At 48.6% G+C, this 24,675-nt stretch overlaps 1 protein-coding gene and 1 non-coding gene across 6 annotated transcripts in view; both read left to right on the plus strand.

Annotated features, from left to right (window-relative positions):
- CCDC69 (coiled-coil domain containing 69) overlaps positions 1–20,607 on the plus strand; it is a 49,796-nt gene extending 29,189 nt beyond the window's left edge. The window contains exons 8-11 of one of the 5 annotated variants that reach the window (XR_011425489.1): positions 859–956; positions 15,635–15,687; positions 16,520–16,742; positions 19,684–20,607. Coding sequence is in view for 4 of the 5 variants with exons in the window: in XM_070233985.1 (XP_070090086.1) it covers positions 859–956; positions 1,729–1,906 (276 nt within the window). In the remaining variant the exon portion in view is untranslated. Of the gene's footprint in view, positions 1–858; positions 957–1,120; positions 1,295–1,728; positions 3,946–15,634; positions 15,688–16,519; positions 16,743–19,683 lie in introns of those variants that run through there. The other 4 variants (XM_070233988.1, XM_070233985.1, XM_070233987.1 and 1 more) reach the window with 4 other exon arrangements.
- Positions 8,531–8,641, plus strand: MIR9156 (microRNA mir-9156). The gene has a single exon (NR_128229.1). It is a non-coding gene; the product is annotated as a microRNA mir-9156 (primary transcript).
- Positions 20,608–24,675: the final 4,068 nt, after the last annotated feature.

A 24,675-nucleotide genomic window follows, 5' to 3' on the forward strand; every position in this document is an offset into this window, starting at 1 on the left:
TGCTTTCCGGGCATTTCTTCTGTAATATGTGCAGAGGGAAGGTACTTTGAGAAGGCTGCAGCTTGGTCCACACCAGCTTTGACCTGCCACCCATGATGGCCCTTGAGACCAGCCCGTGGCCTGTCTGGGTCAAGTCGTGGCCCCTTCTCATCTGGGTCCTGTGCTTTTCTTGACTACTCCTGATGCTGTAACTTGGGTGATACTGGGGCAGGAAGCCTGGTTAATCAGAGGGGCTGGCAGATGTCACATGTCAGGCAGGGGCTGAGGAAGGAGGCAAGGCTGAAAAATCAGACAGATGTGGGAGGCCAGAGTCAGCAAGGACAGGCCTGGGGAGTGGTGGGCATTGAGGACACAGGTGGCTTGGTCTCCAGGAGAAGGGAGGCCTTGGGAACCTAGGGCTAAATCCAAACAGATTACGTTGCTCTGGAAGAAATCTCCCTGGCCTCGTGGTCACCACACGACCTGTGTTTTAATCAGACCATCTTAGATGTTCCCTATAAATTTTGTTCAGCCGTTTTTGTGGAATAGCGTAACAGACATTTAATTTTATTTATAGAGATTATATCTTCTGCCTTTTGGAGAACCAAAAATATCCTTTCTCTTATGAACTGATGGAGATATTAGACGGTAGTGGTTATATTCTTTTTTTAACGTTCTCATGTGGCAAAATTAAAAATTGGCAGCCCTATGTTCACTCCTTAGTTGTATTTTTTAAAGCAATCTTATTGCTTCATGAAATGTAGCATCTGGTCTCGAATGAATCAGCGTTTTCAGTGACCACAGATAAGAAGGAGGTGATGGCACGCATTGTGCCACATGAGTTTGGTGGCTTTCTGAGCTCCTTCTGGTTTGTTACAGAAAGAAAAAAACCTGATGTTGGAGGAGAAGATCACCACCCTGCAACAGGAGAACGAGGACCTCCACGTCCGGGGCCGCAATCAGATGGTTGTGTCAAGGTAGCTGTCCAGGCCCGCCCCCCCCCAACCTCTGTTCCTCCCGTCCCCCACCCTTTTTGCCAAAATCTCCATTTGGGAGAGCCTCAGAGAAGCCTGGGGGGATGGATTGACACTTGGGCCCCGGCCTGTCTGGGGAACGTTGCTCCTCTTTCCTTGGGAGTCAGCAATCTGAAGGGACCAGCTCTGCCCAGAAACCTGTCTCAAGGCCCAGATTGGCATCTGTTTGTCCCTGTCCTGCCTGAGTGGGCCTTATGGGAAAGCCCAGTCCAGGAAGAAGGAACAGGAAACTTACAGTTCAAGAGGCCTAACAAATGAATAAATGTTCACGAATGAATGAATCGATTCTGAGGGCTTGGTAAATGAGAGCTAAGATCATGTGTCAGATATAATTTATTGAATACATATTATCTCATCTCATCTTTATAATTACTCAAAGAGCTGGATCCTATTATTATCATTCCCATTTTATGAGTTTACAAAATTCAGAAGAAATGGAAATTTGGCAAGACTGAATAACTTGTCCAGGGTTACACAGCTAAGTGGTAGAGCATATTTGAACCCAGAGCCGTCTGCCCGTGTGGGCCACACTCTTTGGTCCATAGACTGAACTGCCTCTGGAGTACGGGCAAACGATGGGTGAGGGGGACCCTAGGGCAGGCGGGTGGGCCATCTGAGGAAGCCTTCCTAGGAGAATGGGTCAGTCCCTGCAGTCGCTGGAGGCCCCAGGAGGCTGTCCCCAATAGGCAACCCTGGGCTGTGTCTGCATCCACAGGCAGCTCTCGGAGGACCTGCTTCTCGCCCGCGAGGCCCTGGAGAAGGAGTCTCAGTTACGGCGACAGCTCCAGCAAGAGAAGGAGGAGCTGCTGTACCGGGTCCTTGGGGCTGATGCCTCCCCCACCTTCCCCCTGGCCTCTGTCACCACCACAGAGGTCTCCTTCCTTGCCACATAGGCTCAGGGTCGAGGCCCACTGTGATTGATGCCTGTGGTCAAGCTCCCTCTCGAGGACTTTCCAGAGAAGACACAGGAGCCTCTCCTTTACCCAGGAGGGGACGAGGGCAGGAGTGAGATGGGGAGCCAGGGTGTGTGCCCAGTGAGCCCTGGGGGCTCAGGCCGCGTAGAATCACCCAGGGGGCTTTGGAGGCCCCCAGAAGCGCCTTCCCTTGAGTTGGCCCAGGGAACAAGCAAGAGGAGTCCTTTCCTCCCTCCCCCTTCTCTCCGTCCAATTGGGGAAGTGTTGAGGCTTTTCCCAGGGGCAGCCTGTGCCACTTTGGCCATCTGACAAAGAGGGGACAATCCCCTGGTCCTAATTTGTCAGCTGTGCTGCCAACTCACCAGCTGACTCATCAACTTCCCTAGATGTTCCCACTTCTGCCCTGGCCTTCTCTCTGCCTCAGTTTACCACTCCTCTAAAATGGTTGGGGGAACTGAACACTTGGTCATTTCAGGGTCCCATTCTAGGATTGCCTGAAGGTCAGAGTAGGGGCTGGGGGACAAGGGAGGAAGTGGGCCAAACCCTGTGAATCAAACTGGGAAAGGTAACGGGGTCACTGGAAGCCCTTGGAACTGGCAGTGCCAGGGAGCCCACCCAGCCAAGGCAGGGGCTGGGCAGGCCATTGGGCATGCCCCTGCTGCCCATCCCAGAGTCTGGTCAGTCCAGGGGTGACGGCCAGAGCTGCTCCTCCTTGACCAGACAGGGCTCACTCTCCAGCTCTCCTGATCCCTCAGTCTCTGTGCCACCTCGTGGGTCTGAGTACTCACCAGCCAGAGCTGGACCATCATCCCTGTGCAGACGAGGAAACCAGGTGGGGAGGACGACCCGCAGAGCCAGGACTAGGACCTCATCTGTCATCCGGGTCTCATCTTGCCGTGTTTTTCCTTTCTCCCCAGGCTCTGGGAAGGCCAGACCTGTGACTTAGTCTTTTCCTCCTCCCTCTACCTGCCCCCCACCCACTTCCAGTCTCTCTCTCTCCTGCTCTCCACCTTAATTCCTTTTACCACCCCTGACTGTGGCCCATAGAGCCCGGCCCTCAGCTTCCGCATCAGTGCAAAGGGGTGGCTAGAGGAAGGCACCTCAGCAGGCCTGTCCAGCCCTGACTGTCCGTGGATTTAAGATTGTTCTCAGGAAGCTTTGGGTCAGCAGGAGACTATAATAGTAACCGCCCCACCCACAGACCACCAACACTCCCCATCACCAGCCCACTCTGCACCCCACCCCTGCACAGAGCATTTTAATGCAGTGCTGTCACCGCCCTCCCCTGATCTGCATAAGATCCTTGAAACAGGGTCTTATCCCTCTTTAGCTAAGATCAAAGGGCCTTGTCTGAGGTCCCCCAGCTGCAGGCCCTGGACCTGCACTCAGGAAGTCAGTCATAGAACCGAGGTTTCCTCCGTCACCCCAGACTGCCCTCTTCATTCCCCCGAGTCCAGGTCTGGTCCTCATCCATTCCTAGTTCTAGGAGTTCAGATGTGACTCTGACTCTCTGGCCCGGGGCAAACAGGTTATCCAGGAGCCCTGGGGACAGCTCTGGAGTGAAGTGCACATGTCCTTCTTCATGCAACTTTTCCCAAAGCCTGTCTGGGACACACTGGTTCATTGAACATTAATAAGCATGACCAAGAAAAGAATCAGTGGGCAAGTGATTTGGGAAATTCTAGGTTCAGTCATGTTAAACAGATCTGCAAAATGCAGGCCTTCTCAGAAGCTTTAATAAGCTCATGTGCGCTGCAAATCCCCAAGAAGGAAGCAAAGCGTCCAGCAATTCCTAAACTTCTTTGACCAAGTTTCTACCCCAACTGGAGCCCTTGAAGCTGCAGAATGCACTTTAGAAAGCATTGTTTTAATTGAGAGGGGCCAGGCTGGAGAAGGGGCGATGGGGAGTGGGGTTTCCCTCGTGTAGCCTGTGGTGGATATGAGGAGATAAACTGTGGTCACAGCCCCACCCTGGGGCAGACAAGACACAGAAACTAAAGTTAACACGCGGTATCCAATTTACTTGGCCTCCGAGTTTTCCTGGGAGAGGGAGCACCTGGGTCCTCACTGGGGATCTCCACTAGGGGCAGGGATCCTGGAGGAATAAGTCCTGGGACCTAGGTGACTCACCAGCGGTTCTGGGCTCCCTACTCATGTACCGGCACCCAGTGCCCTGGCTTTTCCTGGACTCAGAGTGGGGCCTGGGGTTGGAGCGAAGGCTGGCTTGGAGGTCAGAGCCTGGAGTGAGCTGTGAGGTTGAAGCAAGGAGTGAAAGCAGTGATGGGCTGGCAGAGTGTGAGGGGTGAAGGGGAAGGCTCTTTCTGCTCTGTGGGGCACGCCCTTAGCATCAAGGTTCACACAGTCACCTACCCTTGTTTCTGCCCACTGCTGGCACACGCAGATGCCTGCAGCCAGGGAAGGAGCCAAGAAGGGGGAAGAGAGACATGAGGGCTTGGGGTTAAGTAGACACAGGTGGTGGTGGTGCCCCTGCCCCAAAGGTTGGTGGCCCTGCAGGTGCAGACACCCTCATCCCAGACCCGGGCCTCTTCCACCTGCAAGGTGCTCCCTGCCTCCCGCTGCACCTGGCCCTCCCAATGCCTCATGTCGGCCCTCATTGATGTAGAGGGGTTTGCCCAGCTGCAGGGACAAAAAATAACTGTCCCTCTGCTGCGCCAGGTGCCATCTTGAACTCAGGCACCACCAGGCAGGTAAGAGGCACCATGTATCCCTTCAGGGAGAGGGGAAGTGACTTGCCCAGGGTCACACCTCCGTGTCAGAGCACCTGAAAGGCCAGCGTCTTTGTGGAAGACGTGCAGCTTCTCAAGTCCCTGGGGAGAAGCGGGCGTCTCCTGCCCTGCTCAAGGAGATGCAAGAGGTCACCCAGCCCGGAGCAGCACCTCTAGTGCAGGTTGTGGGGCCCTCCGGTTCTGTGGGGATATTAACGGGTGCTCCCTCCCTGAAGGAGGAGAAAGTGGGATTCCGTTACCAAAATTGTTTGGGAAACACTGTCAAGCAAAGTTAAACTGGGGAGACTCAGACCACTGAGTCTGTCACGTGTGCATGTGCATTTTGAATCTCCAAGGCAGGTGATGGTTATAAGGGGCAGTGTTTTCCTAAGAACACTTTTTTTTAGTGGGAGGGGGTGGTATTCTACCACTCCAAGGAACGTTTGAAGAAATGCTGGTGTAGCAAAGTCAGTGTCTCCCAAGCACCTGCATGTTCTTTTCCCTTTCTGGGGTCTAAATTTCCACCTTTGATAAGTGGGAGGATGATCCCCACTCTTTCTCCCTCCTGAGGCCTCACCATCATCATGTCTTCGCTGAGTCCAGCCCTTCCTCCGAGGCTCATGTCAAATTCTAGCTCTTCCAGGAAGCCCTTTTAAGAATTCCTAAAGTCGTCAGTGTTGGTAGCCTACTATTTGGCACAGCTGCTCTCCAGATGTTTGAGGGTTAAGGGGTAAGTTCTTTGAGAGGAAAGAACATCACTATGACCACCTCTCCAGTGACACCTTGGAAAGGTCTTGGCCTGAAGCAGATGCCTGGGAAACAGTTGCTAATGCATTTGCCCCATCTCCCATCACACACACCCCCAACCATAGGGCCTGAGCACTTGCCCAAGGCCGATTTAGGCCAGTCTGGTCTCAGCTGGAATGTCACCTCTGACCCCTCTATCATAAGTAGACCCTATCCCATGGCCCTGTTTTATTGCAATGCAGCACCTATTCTTTAGATGATCATATTTGTTCATTTCCTGCTTCCTCTTCCCCATTTAGTCTGTAAACTAGCAGAAAGCAGAATCCATCTCTCTTTTGACTCATCATTGTAGTCTCAGCACCTGGTACAGTGTCTGGCACGTGGTGGGTGCTCAATAATTATTGTTGCATAAATTAACAAAGATCAAATTATACATTTTTATACAGTAACCTGAGAAATTGCTCTATCTGACAAAGGAGGAAACTGAGGAACAGAAAAGGGAAGTGACTGCCCAAAGCCACTTGGAGAAGCAGTGTGAGGGTTGTGACTAGAGTCCAGGTTCATCAGATTCCCAGTCAAGCAGTGGTTCCACTCTGCCATGATCGCGCCTGGCCTTCATCCTCATCCTTCACTCCCACATCCCTGCCCCAACCCAACACCACCACGTACACACATACACGCAGCCTCCTCTCACCCTCTGCTTACCTTCTGCCCTGGATATTCCCAACTGAAGTCCACAGCAATCTCTGGCTCACCCAAAACTGTGCAGGTCACATTGAAATTCTCTCCCATTTGAACTGATATTGCTGAAGTTTGGATGGTGGGTTTGGAGGAGGAAGATGGGTCTGCCATGAAGAAGAAGGGAGAGAAATGGAGACAAACGTTGAATTGATTGTTCAAATGGTTGAATGGAATGAATGGGTGGACTGGTTGAATTGATAGGGGATGAATGGTTGAGGTGGTTGAATTGATAGAGGAGGTGTGAATGGGTATAATGAATTAATAGAGGGTGGGTGGATAATGGAACAGCTTATCTGATGAAGGATGGGTGAATGGAATGATTTGATGGAAGATTGTTGAATGGAATGGTTGATTTAATGGAGGATTATTGAATGAAATGGTTGGTTTGATGGAGGATCGTTGAATGGAATGGTTGATTTGATGGAGGATTGTTGAATGGAATGGTTGATTTGATGGAGGAGGGACAAATGGAATAGTTTGACTTAAGTGAGAATCTGTAACAGTTGAACCAATGCAGGCTAGCTTGATGGCTGGTTGCCTGGCTATCTGGACAAGATGAGTGAATACATGGAGTGTTGTTGAAAGCTTGTTTAGAGCTCCATAATCCACAGAACCCAACCCTGAAATTCTCAACAGAGGATCTATCCCCATATCCTCCCCTTCCTTACCCACCCAGAACCCTAGGCTCACACACAGTTAATGTAGATCAGCACATAGATGGCAGAGATTTGTCTCCTGATGCCTAGGCTGGCCAAGCAGAAGGAGCCAGCCAAGGAAGCTTGGGACCAGAGGATGGTGAAGCCCTTCTCCTCATCAAAGGAGATGTCCATCCCATCCACTGGGACCTCCTCAAGGAGGAACTCCCTGTGCAGTGTCACCTGGACCAGAGAGTTGCTCACCTGGCTGGGAAGCAGGACTGGCTGATGGCTGCACAGCTGCACCACCTCATAATAATCCTCTGTGGGGACAAAGAGTTCCTCTGGGTCTGGGAAGGAGGGAGAGAGAATGAACTTGGGACAGATTTCTTGCTTCCTGATGTTCTTCCACCACCCATGAGCATGAGGTCCATCGTGGGGACTTGAAATCCCAGTTTCCCTGCCCATCTCCATTCTCTTTCCTCTCTCTAAGGGGTCCTTGACTGAGGGCTGAAGACCAACCTGCTAGTTCCAGCTTTGTCATTAGTTTGCTGTGCGTCTTAAATCTTTTTCCCTCTCTGATCTTTAGTATCTTCATTTGTACAATGAGGGGGTTCAGACTGCTTGGTCTCAAAGAGCCCTTCTAGATGAAAAATATTACAGGAAGCGTGAACTAGTAGTAGAGATTTCTGGTTTAATTCCAGTCCAGATACCCACTAGCTGTGGGATCTTAAATCACTTTCTTCCTCTGAGCCTTGGTTCTTATAAGTCAAGCAGGAGCAATAATCCTGTTCTGGCCTCCTTCACAGAGCTGATAAGCAAATGATACTGGAGATGAGGCGCCAGGCCTGTGGGAGGCAAACCTTCTTCAAACTCCTTCAAAGGACTTTTAGCAACACAATCTCAGGTCAGATTCTTGGGTGCACAATGGTGCCGTGAGTAGGAATTATCTGGGGGCCAGCTTTCCAGAACAGCGCTGTCCCGGAGAACTTGCTGTAACGATGGAAATGTTTTGTAACTGTGTTATGCAATAGGCAACCACTAGCCACCTGTGGCTATAGGGCACTTCAAATGTAGCTCGGGCGAGTGAGGAACGGACTCTTAAACTTTCTTTAATTTTAACTAATTTAGATTTAAATAGCCACATCCGTTGAGTGGCTTCTGTATTGGGTGAAGAGGCTCTAGAGTCGAGACAAATGCAATGGTTAACTTTGGCTGAACATGAGAAGCATCCGAGGTGCTTTTAAAATACCCAGCTTCTGGGCACCACCCCCAGACCAGGTAGATCAGACCCTTACTCGGGGTTGGTCTCAGGGGACCCTAATATGCAGCCAGAGTTGAGAGGCACTGGCTACCGGTTCCCAGATCTTCCTGAAGACGGGCATCACCTGCAGGACTTATTGGCATTCCAGGTTTCCACACTCTTTCCAGACTTAATGGGCGTGGGGGCCAAGAATCTGTGTTGTTAACAGGCTCCCCGGGAACACAGATAGGGTCAATAACCTGTCCGCTGGTCAGTCATTACTGTTATGGTTGGATTTGAGTGAGGGAGACACTGCTGAGTCCCGAAGGGTCATCTATTTCCTCCGTTGGACAAAATTAGACTCTGTGACTCCTCAATTCCACATGGAACTAGCCATAGAACCCCAGAATGGCACAAGAAGGATCTTGGAGAACCCCTAGCGCAATCCCCTAATTTAACAGGTGGGTCTAAGGGGACAGACTTAAGACGGTTATGTTTGGAGGACTTTCCTGTCCGAGGTTCTTGGAGAAGCTGGCTCTAGGGCGCCTGTGAAGATGGTCTTTCTTGAGCCTCGCCTTCTGCGCACGCGCCGTCCTGGCAGCGCCGAGCCCGACGTCTGTATTTCCCAGTGTTCCGGCCGTGGAGTTGACCAACTGCAGCTGACTGTGCCGGCTGAAGTGCTTGATTTTGTAAGACAGTCGTGGGGGCGGGGCCGGCAGGAGACAGGGGTGGCCTGAGACGCCTGGTGGGCAGCGTTTGTTCGGCTGACAGTCCTCCTCTCCAAATTTCGTCACCCCATCCACCCAGTCTTTCGCCCTTGCCCCCACTGGCCTTTCAGGATTTGTATTGGCCCCACCCACAGTTTCTGATTGGCTCACAGGCTTCAGGCGCAGTTTCTAATTAGTCCATCGACTCCCCATTGACCTTGCCCACGTGTTGCAAATGGAATCCCCCAAATTCCTTTGCCCTCCTTGGCTCCTTCCTGGTGTCCCTTTGTCCAGGCCAGCAAACGTCCTCTAAACACCTCACCGCCAAAGGAGGCAGAGCCCCAAGAAGTCTCATTTTAAGACGCTGAGTTGAAAGAGGGTGGACAAATGTCCCGAACCCAGTCTTCCGTCCCAGCCTCTGCCAGATTCTCTTCTGGATTGGGGCGGGTAATGCTGGCGGGGTCAACTTTGCCTTGATTTCTAGCTTTCCTATGATGGTGTCCCTGAGGGAAGGGTGGTCTCCAGCCTGACATCCAAGCACAGACGGGTCGGACTGTCAGCCTCGTTTGCCTTACCACTGCCGCCTTTCTGCCTACAGGTGCTATTTGCTGGCCCCAGAATTGACATCTCAGGATTGTGGGAAGTCTTGTCTCCCGTTCTGTTAAACACTATGCGTCTGACGGGTCTTGTGAGCCCATTTTACTGTTTCTTTTAGGTGCCTGTAGTTGTAGTAACGGGATGCCCAGTGTGGGTTCTGAGCCGTTTTAACCCCTATAAAAACAGTTATCCAAGTGCTTGTAAACCGCTGCCCGACATCCTCCGACCCACCCCTGGCCCCATTGCGGCAGTCATGCGAGTTCCTCCACTCGATTCCCCAGGCGTCCCTGGCCCTCCTCTTCCCGGTACGCAGGCACCCTCCAGCGGACCACCTTCCCCTCGCGGTGCAGCTCCCGGGGTTCCCCGGCAGTGCAGGCTCAGCGAGTCTCCCACCTTCCAGAAACGGGCCCTCCCTAACACCTGGGCCAGGGTGGAGGGGCTGCGGCCTCCACGGGCGTCTTGATCTGCAGGAACTTCTGGTTCTGGTCTAATCTGGGCTTTCTCCTACTTGGGGCTTCGGGGAGCTTCACCTCACCGGGGCTGGCTGCTTTGAGGCTCCTCTTCTTCTGAGGCTTTGGGGTTCTGCCACACTCCTGGGTTTCAGCTGCCGAGAAGACAGGGTGCTCTGGGGTCACCAGCCTTCACCATTCACCTCAAATTCTATCCTTCCCTCACCCCAGCTGGTGACAGAGCTCTGTTACCATTTATGCTTGTTACTACTACACAAGTAATTCTTATTAGAGAAAAATGATAAAATACAGACAAACCAAAAAAAGGATTAAATTTGCCCCAAGACTTAACCATCCAGAGGTAACTACCATGGATATTTGAAGTATATCTTCCCAAGACTTTTTAATGTAAATGTTTTAAATAAATATTTTGTTAAAAAAGAAAATGGAACAATATGCTACATATTTTTAATAGTCTGCATTTTCACTTAGTAATATGTTGAGATTATCATTCCATGTCAACAAACACATGTGCACCAACATTTTTAGTGACTTGCATGGTATTTCGTGATAGGGATGTATCATGACTTATTTCTTCATTGTTGGATATTTGAGTTTTTCACATTCTTAGGCAAACGATTTTGGAATAATCATCTTGTGCATGTATCATTAATCAGATTGCTTATTTAGAATAAATTCCTTAGAGGTGGAATTGCCGTTGGGCTATGGAAGGGACCAAATACATTTTCTTATCCAAGTTGTCACCAATATTGCCAAACCCTCTGGAGCATGCTCCAAAAAAGGTCACTTAATCCCCAGTTAGGTATGCCTAGTGATGGGGAACCTGACACTTAATTATACCAATAGCTACCGCTGATGCAGCCTACAGTGTTTCTGGAATAGTATTAGCCCCTTCATATACATTTTCTTATTTCGTCTTCTTCATGACTGCAAAGTAAATATTATTCTGATTTTACAGATGAGGAACTTGGGGCTCACAGAGGCTGACCTTCCCAATGTCCTCTGCCAAGGACCAGGAGACCTGGAACTCACACCCAGGTCAGCCTGACTCCAGAGCCCACGGTAATTCCACCAGCAGCCCATCTCAGGGCCGAATGGCTCTGACTGCTAGAAAGTCCTTTCAGATGTTGACCCAGTATCTTCAACTTTTACCACTGACCTAATTTTTCTTCGCTGTGGAAGAAGCAGCAGAATCATTCCATGTGCCTGCCTGCGACCCCAGCCCCCAATCTTCTCTTCGTACAGAGATGGTTGTACGATTTGCACCAAGTCCTGAGGCTCTTTCTTTTCCTTCCTAATAGTTCCCTGATTCATCCTTTTCTCTCTGTCCCCACTGATAACACCACTCAGTCCACGCCCTGATCAGATCACATCCAGATTATCACTGTAGTTGCCAACTGGTCTTCTTACCTCTAATCTGTTGTACACACAACATCACATACATCTTCTTAAACCACCATGTTACAAAAGCCCTGGGTCACCCCATCATTGGTGGGGCTGTCAGGGGCCAATCAGGGCCAGGGAGCTGGAACAGCATGTGGGCAGCAGTAATAGAAAAAGTTTAGCAAGTGTCCTTTTTATGGTGCCAAACCACCATCACGAACACACACAGGTACCCAAAGGACAAAAACAAAACAAAACAGCAAAAGAAAGAAAGGATCCAAACCACCACTTTCACACCTGAGTCCTCTGGTTTTTATAATTGTTAAGAAAAAAACTACACTCCTGTGTTTCTTCTTTACTCTCACACTCCTACCACACTCACACTTCCAACACCAAATGTGTGTGTGGGGGGGGGAGGTGTTGCCCACACCAAGCAATTGTCTGTGACACCAGCTGGGTGTCCTACAATTTAACTCAATTCTGACACTACCTACCTGGAGAGAGCATCAGACCCACAGGTTAAGACTGCCCCCCCTACTTTCACATGCCAACCTCAAGTCCCAGGTTGTCACCTGTGCTTCTGACCAACTGGCTATAAATCAGGGTCCCCATGATCCCTTCCTGGGGTTTGATAATTTGTTAGCATGGTTCACAGAACTCAGGGAAACACTTAGACTTGCCAATTCATTATAAAAGGATATGATAAAGGACACAGATGAACATCCAGATGGAAGAGATACACAAGGGCAAGGTATGTGGAAGGGGTGTGGAGCTTCCATGCCCTCTCCACCACGTGCCCCACTCTCCCAGCACCTCCACGTGTTCACCAACCTGGAAGCTCTCCAAATCCCATACCCTTGGGATATTTATGGAGGCTTCATCGCATAGGCATGCTCCATCATTAACACTAATCTCCAGCCCCTCTCCCCTTCCCAGAGGATGGGAGGTGGGGCTGGAAGTTCCAAGCTTCTAATCATGGTTTGGTCTTTCTGGTGACCAGCCCCCATCTTGAAGCTATCCAGGAGCCCACCAAGAGTCACCCCATAAGAACAAAAGACACTCCTATCACCCTGGAAATTCCAAGAGATTTAGGAGCTTTCTGTCAGAAACAGGGTCAAAGACCAAACATTAGAACAAAAGACATTCCTAGTGCTCTTATCACTTAGAAAATTATAAGGTTGTAGGAGCCCTGTGTCAGGAACTGGGGGAAGAGACAAACATATATTTTTTTCCCTTATTTTAGATAATGTAAAATGTCCCTAGTAAGGATGTCTATCTAGGGGGCCACGCCTGGCCTTGAAGGGAAAGGGTGTCACAATGGTTTGGGGAAGTTTTGGTAGTTTGAGGGAAGTTTATTCTGAATTTCTTACATGGGGAGAGCACTTAACAGTTCACAGAGAATTTTCCCACACAGATTCTGGTTTCATCCCTGCCACAACCCCAAAAGAACACCCAGCAGGCATTACTACCCCTTTTAAAGGTTGAGAAACTAAGCCTCAAAGAGAACAGCTGCGCTCAACATACTAACTAGGTGACCTGGAACACTGAAGTCTAACGTCTAACAACAAATATTTTCTGAGGAGGTATCTAGGCCACTGCAGTGGTGAACCCGAGGGAGCCGATGGAACATGGACTGTAGAGCCAGTGGTGCTGGGGTTGGTATCTTTGCTCCCCTACAAACCAGCTGTGTGACCTTGGCCAAGTCATTTAACTTCCCTGAGCCCCATTTTCTTAATTTAGGAAATGGGAACAAGAACACCTGCCTTGCAGGACTGTTGTGTGTGTGAAATGAGATGATGTACGTGCAGCACTGAACACAGGGCCTGGCATAGACTAGAAGCTCGATAAATAGTTGTCATCACGAGTAGGAGATTAGTTTCCTATTGTTGCTGTAACAAATTGCCACAAACTTAGGGACTTAAAACAACACAAATTTATTCTCTTACAGTTCTGGAGGTCAGAAGTCTGAAATAGGCCTCACTGGGCTAAAATCAAGGTGTCGGGGCTGTACTCCTTCTGGAGGCTTTTGGAAAATCTGTTTCCTTGTCTTTTCCAGCTTCTAGAAGCTGCCCATATTCCTTGGCTTATGGCCCCATTTCTCCATCGTCAGAGTCAGCCATGTTGGACCACCTCTCTGGTTCTCTTGTCTGAGTCCCTCTTCCGCTTTCAAGGACCCTTGTGATTACATTGGGCCCACTTGAATGAAGAATCTAGAATACTCTCCCTATTTTAAGGTCAGTTGATTAGCAACTTTAACTCCATCTGCAGGCTTAACTCCTCTTTGCCATGTAAGGGTCTGGGGATTAGGATGCGGACATCTTTAGGAGCACGTTATTCTGCTGACCACAAATAATATAATCTTAAAAATCCAAACATAAAGCTAATGTTTTGATAGCCAAACTTCCATGGATAGAGGCCTTGAAGCAGAAGCAAGCCAATCAGAGGGCAAAATGAGAGAGCGGCCAGGAGTTTTTGCTGGTTCTTTGATTGCCCTAATTGAGAGGCTGTTGTCAGAGCAGGTGGCTGGAGGAAGACTGGATTCTGGGTCTGGAATCTTATTCGGGTCTTCCTGTTTGGTCTGGACTTGAAATCCCACCAAGGGCAGGGTTAGAGTGGCTCCCAGAGCTGGGGCTGAGCCGGCGGGGTTCTGACGGGGCCCACACAAGCCCTGATGGCGGGGTGGCCACACACACATCTTCATTAGCAGAGGTTCCACCACCCAGAATGACTGGCAGCCCGCCGTGGGGGAAGGGGCTCCGTGAAACCATCACAAGACGTCCACAGCTTTGGAGCTCCTGCATTTTCCAAGCCAACGAGTCACCTAGGCAAACTTAAGGAAGACATCAAGTTTGACTTCAGGGTCTGAGGATGATGGTGATGATCCTAACTAAAAAGTACTGGGCACCCAGGCGCTGTGCAAAGTGCTCTCCATGAATTACTTCATTCAACACTCACAAGACCTTACCAGGAAGCTCTCACTGGTGTCCCCAGTTTACAGATGAGGAAACCAAGTGTCATATAAGTTCTGTAGTTTGCCCAAGGTCACCAAATAGGAGAGATCCTCATGTTACCTCTTGCTGTCTCTGGGTCTCAGTTTTCACATCTCCAAATGAAGAAGTTGGACTAAACCAGAGATTTTCAAGTTTAGAAACAAACCAATCCGTAGATAGATTGTAGATAGCAGAACCCTTTCTTGAAATGTTGAAAGGCCAATGTTAAAAAAAATAACAACAGAGGGGCCCACCTGGTGGTGCAGTGGTTTAAGCTCACACGTTCTGCTTCGGTGATCCGGGGTGCAGACATGGCACTGCTTGTCAAGCCATGCTGTGGTAGGCATCTCACGTATAAAGTAGAGGAAGATGGGCATGGATGTTAGCTCAGGGCCAGTCTTCCTCAGCAAAAAGAGGAGGATTGGCAGCAGATGTTACCTCAGGGCTAATCTTCCTCAAAAAAAAAAAATAATAATAATAATAGGGTTGTTCTGGTTGAAGGAGGGGCTGGAAACCCACCCATCCAGCCTCTCAATTACTACCCAACCCCACACACACACACTCTCCCCCTCACCCCAAGGCAGGCAGTTAGAGCAATAGAATTAATTCCTCAGAACATAGTTTTTAAATCCCTGGACCAGAGGGGCTCTCAAGGGTCTTTCTCAGCGCCCATGTTCTAAATGTCTGAGATCACGTCGCCTCCAGTATCCCCCATCCTCCGACTCCTCTCCTTCAAGTAAACCTCCAATCTCAACCATCAGCCCTTTGCTAAACTGCCGCCTCCTCACCAGGAAGGTGCCTGCCCTTCCCCTTCCATCAGAGGCTCCCTAAGGAGCGTGTGACAGCACCAAGCGGCAAGATTGCCGATGTCCAGGCAGCATCTGGAAGAGAAGTGTGGGACGACACCCCCTCTCCAGTGCTGTTCTAAGACAGCCCCACCCTCTTCCTGGGACGGTTGGAAGCAGAGGGACGGAGGCAGTGTCTCACTGGGGCCTCGGGCTCTCCCGGGGATCTGTCTACTAGCGAGTCCTGGGCCAGAATCCTTCAGGCTGTGCCCCTGGGGGAGCCTGAAAACGGTTGATCTTTGTGAGCAGAATCATAGACCCTTAGAGTCAAAGAACCTAGAAATAAACACTCAGACACTTAGAACAGCGTAATCTTGGTATGATGAACTCGGGGTCTCTAAAATTAGAATAATATTGCTACCGCGTATTCAGTGTTTATGTGCTAGGCTCCAGGCCAAACATTTATATACATTTAGAGACTTCGTTTTATCAAGTCCTGCCAGTGAGCGGAGGAACCAGGATTTCTTCTGTCAGATTTCAGGGTCCCACGTGCTCTGAACCACCACACGAATGTAAATCACTGCTAGACCTGAAATGGTAGCCTCTGACATTCAGATCAGAGAGGCCTGTTGGGCCTGGAAAGGGTTTGGAGGATGACGCAGTCCATCCTTGTCTTTGTACAGGTGAGGATGCTGAGCTCACAGAGGCGGCAGGACCCAGGAAGGTGGCACAGACCGTGAGTGGAGGAGCTGAGCTTAGAACTCAGCCTCCTGACACCAGGGTTCCAGGGCTCCCTCCCCTTCTGCATGCTGTCAACAGGGCATCCTGGGAAAAGTGAGGCAAGGGGGGGTCTCAGGACGTCCCAGGGGAGGAAAAAGATTTGCTGAGATGAAAGGAGACGTCCATACTTGAAATGGCACAGATGAGCAGGCAACATGACAGGAAGCAGAGGGCTTGGGGGTCCACATGGAGTGACCTGGAGCTGAGACACTGATGTGGCAGCAGGGGCTGTAGGGGAGAGACTGTTGGGGCTAGCAGAGTGTGAGCAGGGAAGTGGCGGGGGACCCCTGGGAACAGGAGGGGGCCTGATTTCAAATGTAAATCAAAGTCCTAAGTCCTGGCCTCTCCAGGACTCCAAACAAAATTCCTTTCTCTGGGTTCCCCCTGCCAAGGTGAGTGGAGCTATTCAGAGCCTTGCTCAGGAAAAAACAGACCTGCAGCTGGCAGAGGAGGGTCCTCAAGAACAGACAGGCGGAGCTGGCCGGCGGCTGGAGGGGCCACTGAGGTTCACAATAGGGACGTGAAGAAGGCCCAGGAATAGGAGTGGTTGAGGGCCAGATAGCTGAGTGTGGCCGAGAGGGACAGGCGTGAACCAGACTTAGAGCAGGGTCTGGCTGCTGCCCCTGGGCCAAATCTGCTGGCCCGTAACTAAGAATGGTTTCAACATTTTTAAATGGTTAAAAAAAAATTTGGTGACAAATGAAAATTACATGAAATTCAAATTTCAGTGTCCACCAATAAAGTTGTATTGGAAAACGGCTACACTCATTCTCGTCTGTACCGTTTAGGGCTGCTTTTGCACGAGGGCAGCAGAATGGAGTCATGGCAGAGACACGCGGCCCACAGAGCCGAAACGACGTACTGTCTGGCCCTTCACAGAAAAAGTTTGTCAAGGGGCCAGCCCAGTGGCACAGCAGTTAGGTTCGCACGTTCCGCTTCTCGGTGGCCCGGGGTTTGCCGGTTCGGATCCTGGGTGCGGACATGGCACCACTTGGTGAAAGCCAAGCTGTGGTAGGTGTCCCACATATAAAGCAGAGGAAGATGGGCATGGATGTTAGCTCAGGGCCAGTCTTCTTCAGCAAAAAAGAGGAAGATTGGCAGTAGTTAGCTCAGCGCTAATCTTCCTCAAAAAAAAAAGAAAAGAAAAAGTTTGTCAAACTTTCCTCTAAAGGATGGTATTTACATAAAATAATTTTACTTAAGTAAATAATATGTAACTAAAATCCATTCTCCAAAAAGAAAATTACAGATGCAGCTAAGTTCCCTTTGACCAGCCCTTCCCCCCATGCATGGCCCCTCCCCTTTCCTCAGAGGTTATTGCCTTGGTGTATGTTCCTCCAGACTTTTTCTGCATTTACATACACATACGTGTATCCATCGAAAAATTCAGGATTGTTTCATAAGTTCTTTTTTTTTTCTGTAGGTGGTTTTCCACTATACATATTTTTCTTAAATTTGCTTTTTTTTTTTTTTGCTGGAGAAGATTTGCCCTGAGCTAACATCTATCGCCAATCTTCTCCCCACCCCCAACCCCCACCCCACCGCCCAGCCCCAGTACATAGTTGCATATTCTAGTTTAAGTCCTAGTTCTTCTATGTGAGCCACCGTTACATCATGGCTACTGACAGACCAATGGTGTGGTTCTGTGAGCAGGAACCGAACTCCCGCTGCAGAAGCAGAGGGCGCCAAACTTTAACTGCTATCTGGGCTGACTCAACTTGCTTTTTTTTTTTTTAACTCAACAATGTGCCTTGGCCACCCACATAGACCTACCTGTTTATATATATGTTTATATATATTCCCACCCCCCCATGAAAATTAATTTGTTTCCTTTTTTTTACTGAGGTCACATTGCTTTATAACATTATATAAATTTCAGTTGTCCATCATTATATTTCGACTTCTGTATAGACTACATCAAGTTCACCACCAAAAGTCTAGCTGCCATGTGTCGCCATACACATGTGCCCCTTTTCCCCTTTGGTCCTCCTCCACCCCCTCCCTTTGTAGTTCCAAAGGGCTACACAGTATTCTACTGCTTGTCTCTACCACATGTCCATTCCCTTACCAAAGGACATTTAGATTGTTTCCATTTTTGGCTATTGGAAACAATGCTGCCACAAGCAAGAACTAGCATTTCAAGGCTCAAATAGCTACATTTTCAGAAAGAAAATGTTTGTTAAATGAGAGAATGGTATTCAACACAGGTATGTCACCAGGTGTATTTTTACTCATTATGTTTGTGACCTAAGTCAATGTCACAGTGCAAAGCCCTCCAGATGTAGCCATTCGCCTCTTGCTCTCTTGCAGAGTTTTGCTGCATCATGACTACTGCTTATAAGCTGGTAGAAACCCTCCTGGCTTCTAGTTGAAACAAGATTCCCTCTGTATAGACTCAGGGGTCATTGTTGGAAAGAGAAGGGTAGTGCGGTGGGGTGGGAAGCAGCAGAAAACAGGGAACTTGGGAGCTTGGCGTCTGGTTCTGGCTTTGCCACTGATGCGACCTTGGGCCTCAGTTTCCCCATCTGTTCAAGGAGAGTGTTGGACACCTAGAACCCTGGCCTTCCAGGGCTTTAACATTCCAGTGACCAAGTCCTGCAAGTGAAGGGCTCTGAGAGGTCACGGTTTACCTTCCAGCTCACGGCATCACACTCTCAAGGGAGGTGCTGGGAGCTTGGCAGGTGACCACCCTGAACCCAAGTTCTAGCCAATCACTCCCCAAGGGAGAGATGTCACAAAAAGAGTATCCATGTGTCCCAGATAGTGGGCGTGGGCGACCAGCCCAAAGCCCTGGAGAATGCCCCTGTGGCCTCGAGCCCAAGGTCCCGGCTCCAGACCGTGGCCTTACATATGCTCTCTGAGCACAGTGTTCCTCTCCGTCCCACAGCTCTCATCACAGTTTGTAATTTTATAAGAATTTGTGTGATTATGTCATGAATGTCCATCTCTGGCCCTCCAGGGTGTGAGCTCTGAAAGCTGGGACCAGGTCTGCTTTGCTCACCCCTTGTCCCAGTCCATTAGCACAGTGCCTGGCATTTTGTGGGCACTAGATAAAGATTTGTTGAATAGACGAATGAGCTGCTCCAGGCTGGTTTCAATAGCAGAGACATAGCCCAGGCCTCTCTCTGATCCAAGGGATCCCAAGAAGCAAATAATGGTGGGGGGGGGGGGCAGGGGGTGGACAGAGGTCCAGGCAACATCATGAAATTGGAAAGGTCACTCTCTCCCCAGATGTCAGCCCTGGGCGGGGGCGGGGGTAATGTTGGTAATAGTAGACCTTGGGATAAACACTCTTGGAATCTGAATTGTAGAATTCATTCATTTATTTTTCATTCATCAAATATTCACTGAGTATTGACTTTACCAAGCAATAGAGACGTGGAGAAGACAGGCATTAACCAAAAGCACACAAGCAAATATCTAATTACCAATTAGGACTGTGTTATGATGGGAAAAAAACGAGATCCCAGGGGAGACAATGGGGAGGGGTGTGTAAAGTGCGCTGGGGGAAGGATTAGGAAGGAATTTCTGAGGAAGTGCTATTTAAGGAGAAACCCACAAGAATAGTTAAGAGCAAATGGAATCTTTCAATAGAATTTTGAGTGAGTCATGGGATCTTGGAACCCCAGGACGAGGCTCTCACTGTTACAGAATCCTAATCTCATAGAATCTTGAAACAAACACTCACAGACTCTTCGACAGTAAATGGAATCTTCGAATGGTAGAGGCTCAGAGGCTTCACATGCAAGGACAAAGAGAATCTTACCAGATCATTTAGTCCCATCCCCATCTCTCTACTATCGTACAGATAGGTATAAAACTAAACCAAAGTGCGAGGTCATACACCCCAGCCAGAACTAGCTCTCCTCTTATTAGTAGACCAGGACTCTAGCCACTTAACAAAGAATAATCATAGTAACGGTGCCTTTCCTTCCTATACCTTTCTCTTCAGGGGTCAAGGTAAACTCTTGGCTTGACTTTGCTGGGAAGATGAGCTGCCTGGAAGGTCAGGAGCACACTCTCACGTTCAAAGAAGCCTTCTGAAGACCCAAATGTGCCGTTAAACCCAAAAGAAGTGAGTTTGTTTAAGGGATCCAGGACACAGGATGGGGTCAGGAAACCTGAGTTCCAGTCTGAGTGCAGGCACTAAACAGCCGTGGTACGCAGGCCACGTCATGGAGCCTCTGTGGGTCCCAGTTCCACGTCTTGTAGGTGGGATGACAGTGTCCAACTCAGCTGTGAAGAGATAATGCGTGCAAACATGTTTTGCAATTTACGAAACACGTGTGATGGTTCTAAGGTTCAATGGTTTCTTTTCGACCTTGTGAGATTGTGGGTTGATTTCCTCTCACTGGAGGGCAATTTGGCAATATTTATCAAAAGACTTAAAAACCACACATTACTATTTTATGTGGAATTCAAGTTTTAGAAAACAATCTCAAAGCTATCCTGAAAAAAATCAGAAACAATCTAAATGTCCAACAATAGGCAATTAGATAAGTAAGTTATACTATTACTATATAGGAGAATTTGATAGTTATCTTAAATGTTTTGAAGAAGAATATTTAATCACATGAAAAGATGTTCACAATAAATTAAGGTTTATAAAAGAGAAAATAATTTTGCAATAAGTTCCAATTTTTTTGCAAAGAAAAATGTAAGTGTGTGGCACACAAGTGTTCCATAAATGTTGCTATTATTATTATTATCATTGTTGTGTCATATAATAAAAGAATGACGAGTTAATATAGTGTTAATGTAGTCTATCTCTGGATTGTAGGATTATGGCTTTAAATTTTTTTCATCTTTTGAGTATCTATAATAAACTTATTTTTACAATAAGAGAAATAAGCAATAAAAATCATGAGAAAAATGGTTCTTGATTTTTAAGCCTGTCTCTTCTTTGTATGCTGCTTCTCCATCTCTCCACCCTCCTGCCCAAAACTGTCTTCACGTTGCTGAGACCCATAGCAGAAAATAATCTGCTTCATGCCAAGTGGTTAGAAACGCCTTACGTTCGCTCCTATAGAGAGAAGCAATCGTTAACTCTTAGGGAGGAATGCCAGGCACTGTGACAGGCGTTAAGGGGAGTTGTCGTGGAGGAAGGGGGCCTTCCCAACAGTGATTTAATAGTACCGCCTGGGGCTCCCTTTAGCGAACTTAAAGTGAGACCCACCCCTGGGAACGCCCAATGCTAGGCAACCACCTCTCCTGCAGGAGACGGGCAGAACTGGGACCTGCCAACAGGTGGCAGTATCCGACCACTTCCAGCTTCCCCGGAGGGCAGCCAGGAGGTCTTGAACTTCTCTCCTCTAAGGTCAGAGAAACTACAGCCCAGAGAAGGGAGATGAGAAAGTCTGGAATCCCACTCCTGTGTTCTCGCTTTCATCACTGCCAGAGAGACACCACCACACTGTCCCTCTTACACTTTTGGAAGGGCCACTCCGTGGAGAAAGGGGCTTGGGACAACATCCAGAAGATGTTTGCATCCCATGTGTGCCTCCCTCCAGGCTTTGTTTCCATCAGCCAGTGAGGCCATGTGACACATGCTTTACTTGCTATTCCACGGCCCCTGGATGTTTACGTTGTTTTCTTTTTGTGGCTAAAAAATACAGCGTTGGGCCTTAAAAGCTTTTTCTGTATTTCAAACTACTTTCTTAGGACTGATTCGCAAAAGTGAGATGATCAGCTCAAGGAGAAGGAGCAGTATATTAGCCATTTTTCTGCAGCCCATGGAATAATGCCCTGGGCTCCTACAGTCAAGGGGACCTGGCTTTCAATCCTGCCTCAGTCACTTGAACTGACTTTGGGCAAAAGCCATAGTTTCCCTGAACTTCAGTCACCTTTATGCAAATCAAGGATATTAACAGCCCCTACACTTGTACACTAGACCCCATTCTCTCTCCAAATATTGCTCCCCTCTTTCTCTTCTCCCTCATCCACGTTTCACTCCCTGATCATTCCCATCTGCATGTAAATATGTGGCGATGTCTCCAATCCTAAACAAACCAAGAAACCAAAACCCTCCTCGTGACCCCCATCCCCCACCAGGCAGTGCCCCACTGGCTTGCCTGCCGGCCTTTGCAGCAAACCTCCTAGAAGAAATAGTCGACCCTTGCTATCCTCAGCCCTTTCCTATCAGGCCCGTACCTCCAACACTCCACCATGCCTGCTCTTCACAACACAAGAAACGTTGACCTCCACGTTGCTAAATCCACGGATGGATTCTTGGGTCTGGTCCTACTTGACCTGAGAGCAGCGTTTGGCACACTGACCACTCCCTCCTCCTTAAAGCGCTTTTTTCATTTGGCTTCCAAGACACCGCACTCTCCTGGGTTTACCTTTCATCTCTCTGCAAGCTCCTTCCCCATCACCTTTGCTGAACCCTTCTCTCCCTGACTCAGTGTGGGGGTGTTCCTGGGTTCTCTTCTCTTTTGATGACCTCATCTTTTTCCCTGGCCTTGAATGGTGTTTATATGCCTGTGACTTCCAAATTTGTGTCTCCAGCCCTGACCTCTTTTCTGAACTCCAGATTTGTCTATCCAACTGCCTCTTTGACATCTTCTCTTGGATGTCTAACAGAAATCTTAAACGAACTGGTCAAAAACTGAACTCTTGGGGCCCCATAGTAGCACAGCGGTTAAGCTCGCATGCTCCACTTTAGTGGCCCAGGGTTTGCGGGTTCAGATCCTAGGCGTGGACGTAGCGCCACTCATCAGGCCATGCTGAGGCAGCATCCCACAGACAAAATAGCGGAAGATGCTAGCTCAGTGACAATCTTCCTCAAGCAAAAAGAGGAAGATTGGCAATAGATGTTAGCTCAGGGCCAATCTTCCTCACAAAACAAACAAACAAACAAACAAAAAACCCCACCAACCTGAACTCTTGATCTTTTTCCCACTTCCACCCCTAAAATTGCTCCTCCTGCAATTTCACTCATCTCAGTTCACGGTAACTCCATCCTTCCAGTGGTTCAGATCCTTGAAGTCATTCTTGACTCTTCTCTTTTTTTCTCAACTTGCATCCAGTCCTTCAGGAAATCATGTTAACTCTACCTTCAAATATATCTGGTCTCTAACCACCTCAATTTATACCGTTTTACACTCTGGCTGAACCATCAGTATCTGTTGCCAGTATTACTGCAAAAGGCTTCTAACAGATCTTCTGTTCTACTCTCAGCCCCCAACAGTAGTCAGTATTCTCAACAGGGGGTCGGAGAGACTCTTTAAGAAATACATCATCTCCAGAAAATATATAAAGAACTCCTACAACTCAACAACAAAAGGACAAACAACCCAATCAAAAAACAGGCAGAGGACTTGAATAGACATTTCTTCAAAGAGATGTACACATGGCCAACAAACATATGAAAAGATGCTCAACATCATTAGTCTTTAGAGAAATGCAAATCAAAATCACAATGAGGTACCATTTCATACCATCTAAGACAGCATTCAAAACAAAAAACAGAAAATAGCAAGTGTTGCCTAGGATGCGGAAAACTCTCGCCCATCGCTGGTGGGAATATAAAATGGTGCAGCTGCCATGGAAAACAGCTCAGCAGTCCCTCAAAATGTTAACTATAGAATTACTATACAAACTAGTAACTCCACTCTTCAGTAAATACACAAAAGAACTGAAAACAGGTACTCAAACAAACATTTGTACACAAATGTCAATAGCAGCACTGTTCACAATGGCCAAAAAGAGGAAACAACCCAAATGGGCGCCAGCTGATGAATGGATAAGCAAAATGTGGTACATCCATACAAGGGAATATTACTCAGCCATAAAAAGGATGAAGTACTGATAACTGCTACAACATGGATGAACTTTAAAAAAATCATTGGGATGGTTAATTTTATGTGTCAACTTGACCGGGCTAAGGGATGCCCAGAAAGCTAGCAAAACATTATTTCTGGGTGGGTCTGTGAGGGTTAGCACTTGGTTAGCTAAGAGATTAGCATTTGATTGAGTAGACTGAGTAAAGTGGCAGCCCTCACCAGTGTGGGCGGGTATCATCCAATCCTCTGAGGGTCCGAATGGAACAAAAGGCGAAGAAAGGCCAAATTCGCTGTCTCTCTTCTTGAGCTGGGGCCTCCATCTTCTCCTGCCTTCAGACTTCAGAGCTCCAGCTTCTTGGCATTTGGACTCCAGGATTTACACCCCCGCCCCTGGCAGTCTGTGGGGCTTCTTGGCCTCCATAACATGTGAGCCAATTCCTATAATAAGTCTCCTCATATATATCTATGTTTGTATATCTTATTGGTTCTGCTTCTCTAGAGAGCCCTGACCACAATTATGCTAAGTGAAAGAAGCCAGACACAAAAGACCGCACAGAGTACTATCCCACTAATACAATATACGCAGAATAGGTAAATCCACCGGGGCAGAAAGCACATTGGTGCTTGCCAGGGGCTGAGAGGAGGGGGCAATGGGGAGTGACGGCTTAATGGGCATGGGGTTTTCTTTTAGGGTGATGAAAAAGTTTTGGAACTAGATAGAGGTGGTGGCTGCATAATATGGATGTCATATTGTGAAGTGAATTGTTCTAAGTGCCAGTGAATTGTTCGTGTTAAAATGGTGAATTTTATGTTATGTGAATTTCCCCCCAAAAAGGAGAAAAAAAAAAGTCACATCCCTGCCCTGCTCAACACTCTGCAACAGCTCCCCCAGCACCTCCGAGGTGAGGAAAAGACAAAGCCCCTAGAGGGCCCGCAAGGCCCCCTCCCACCCCACATGATTCAGTCCCTGGTCCCTCCTTATCTCCGCTCTCTTGTTACTCTCCCTCTCGCTCACTCCACTCCAGCCACACTGGCCTCCTTGCTGTTTCTCAAACATTGCAGGCCCGCTCCTGCCATGGAGCATCTGCCGTTTCCTCTCCTGGAACGCTCTTCCCACAGATCCCTGTTCAGCTCCGCTACCTCCCTCACCACCTCCACAG

Source organism: Equus caballus, chromosome 14, assembly GCF_041296265.1.
Source record: "Equus caballus isolate H_3958 breed thoroughbred chromosome 14, TB-T2T, whole genome shotgun sequence".
NCBI classification, from domain to species: Eukaryota; Metazoa; Chordata; class Mammalia; order Perissodactyla; family Equidae; genus Equus; species Equus caballus.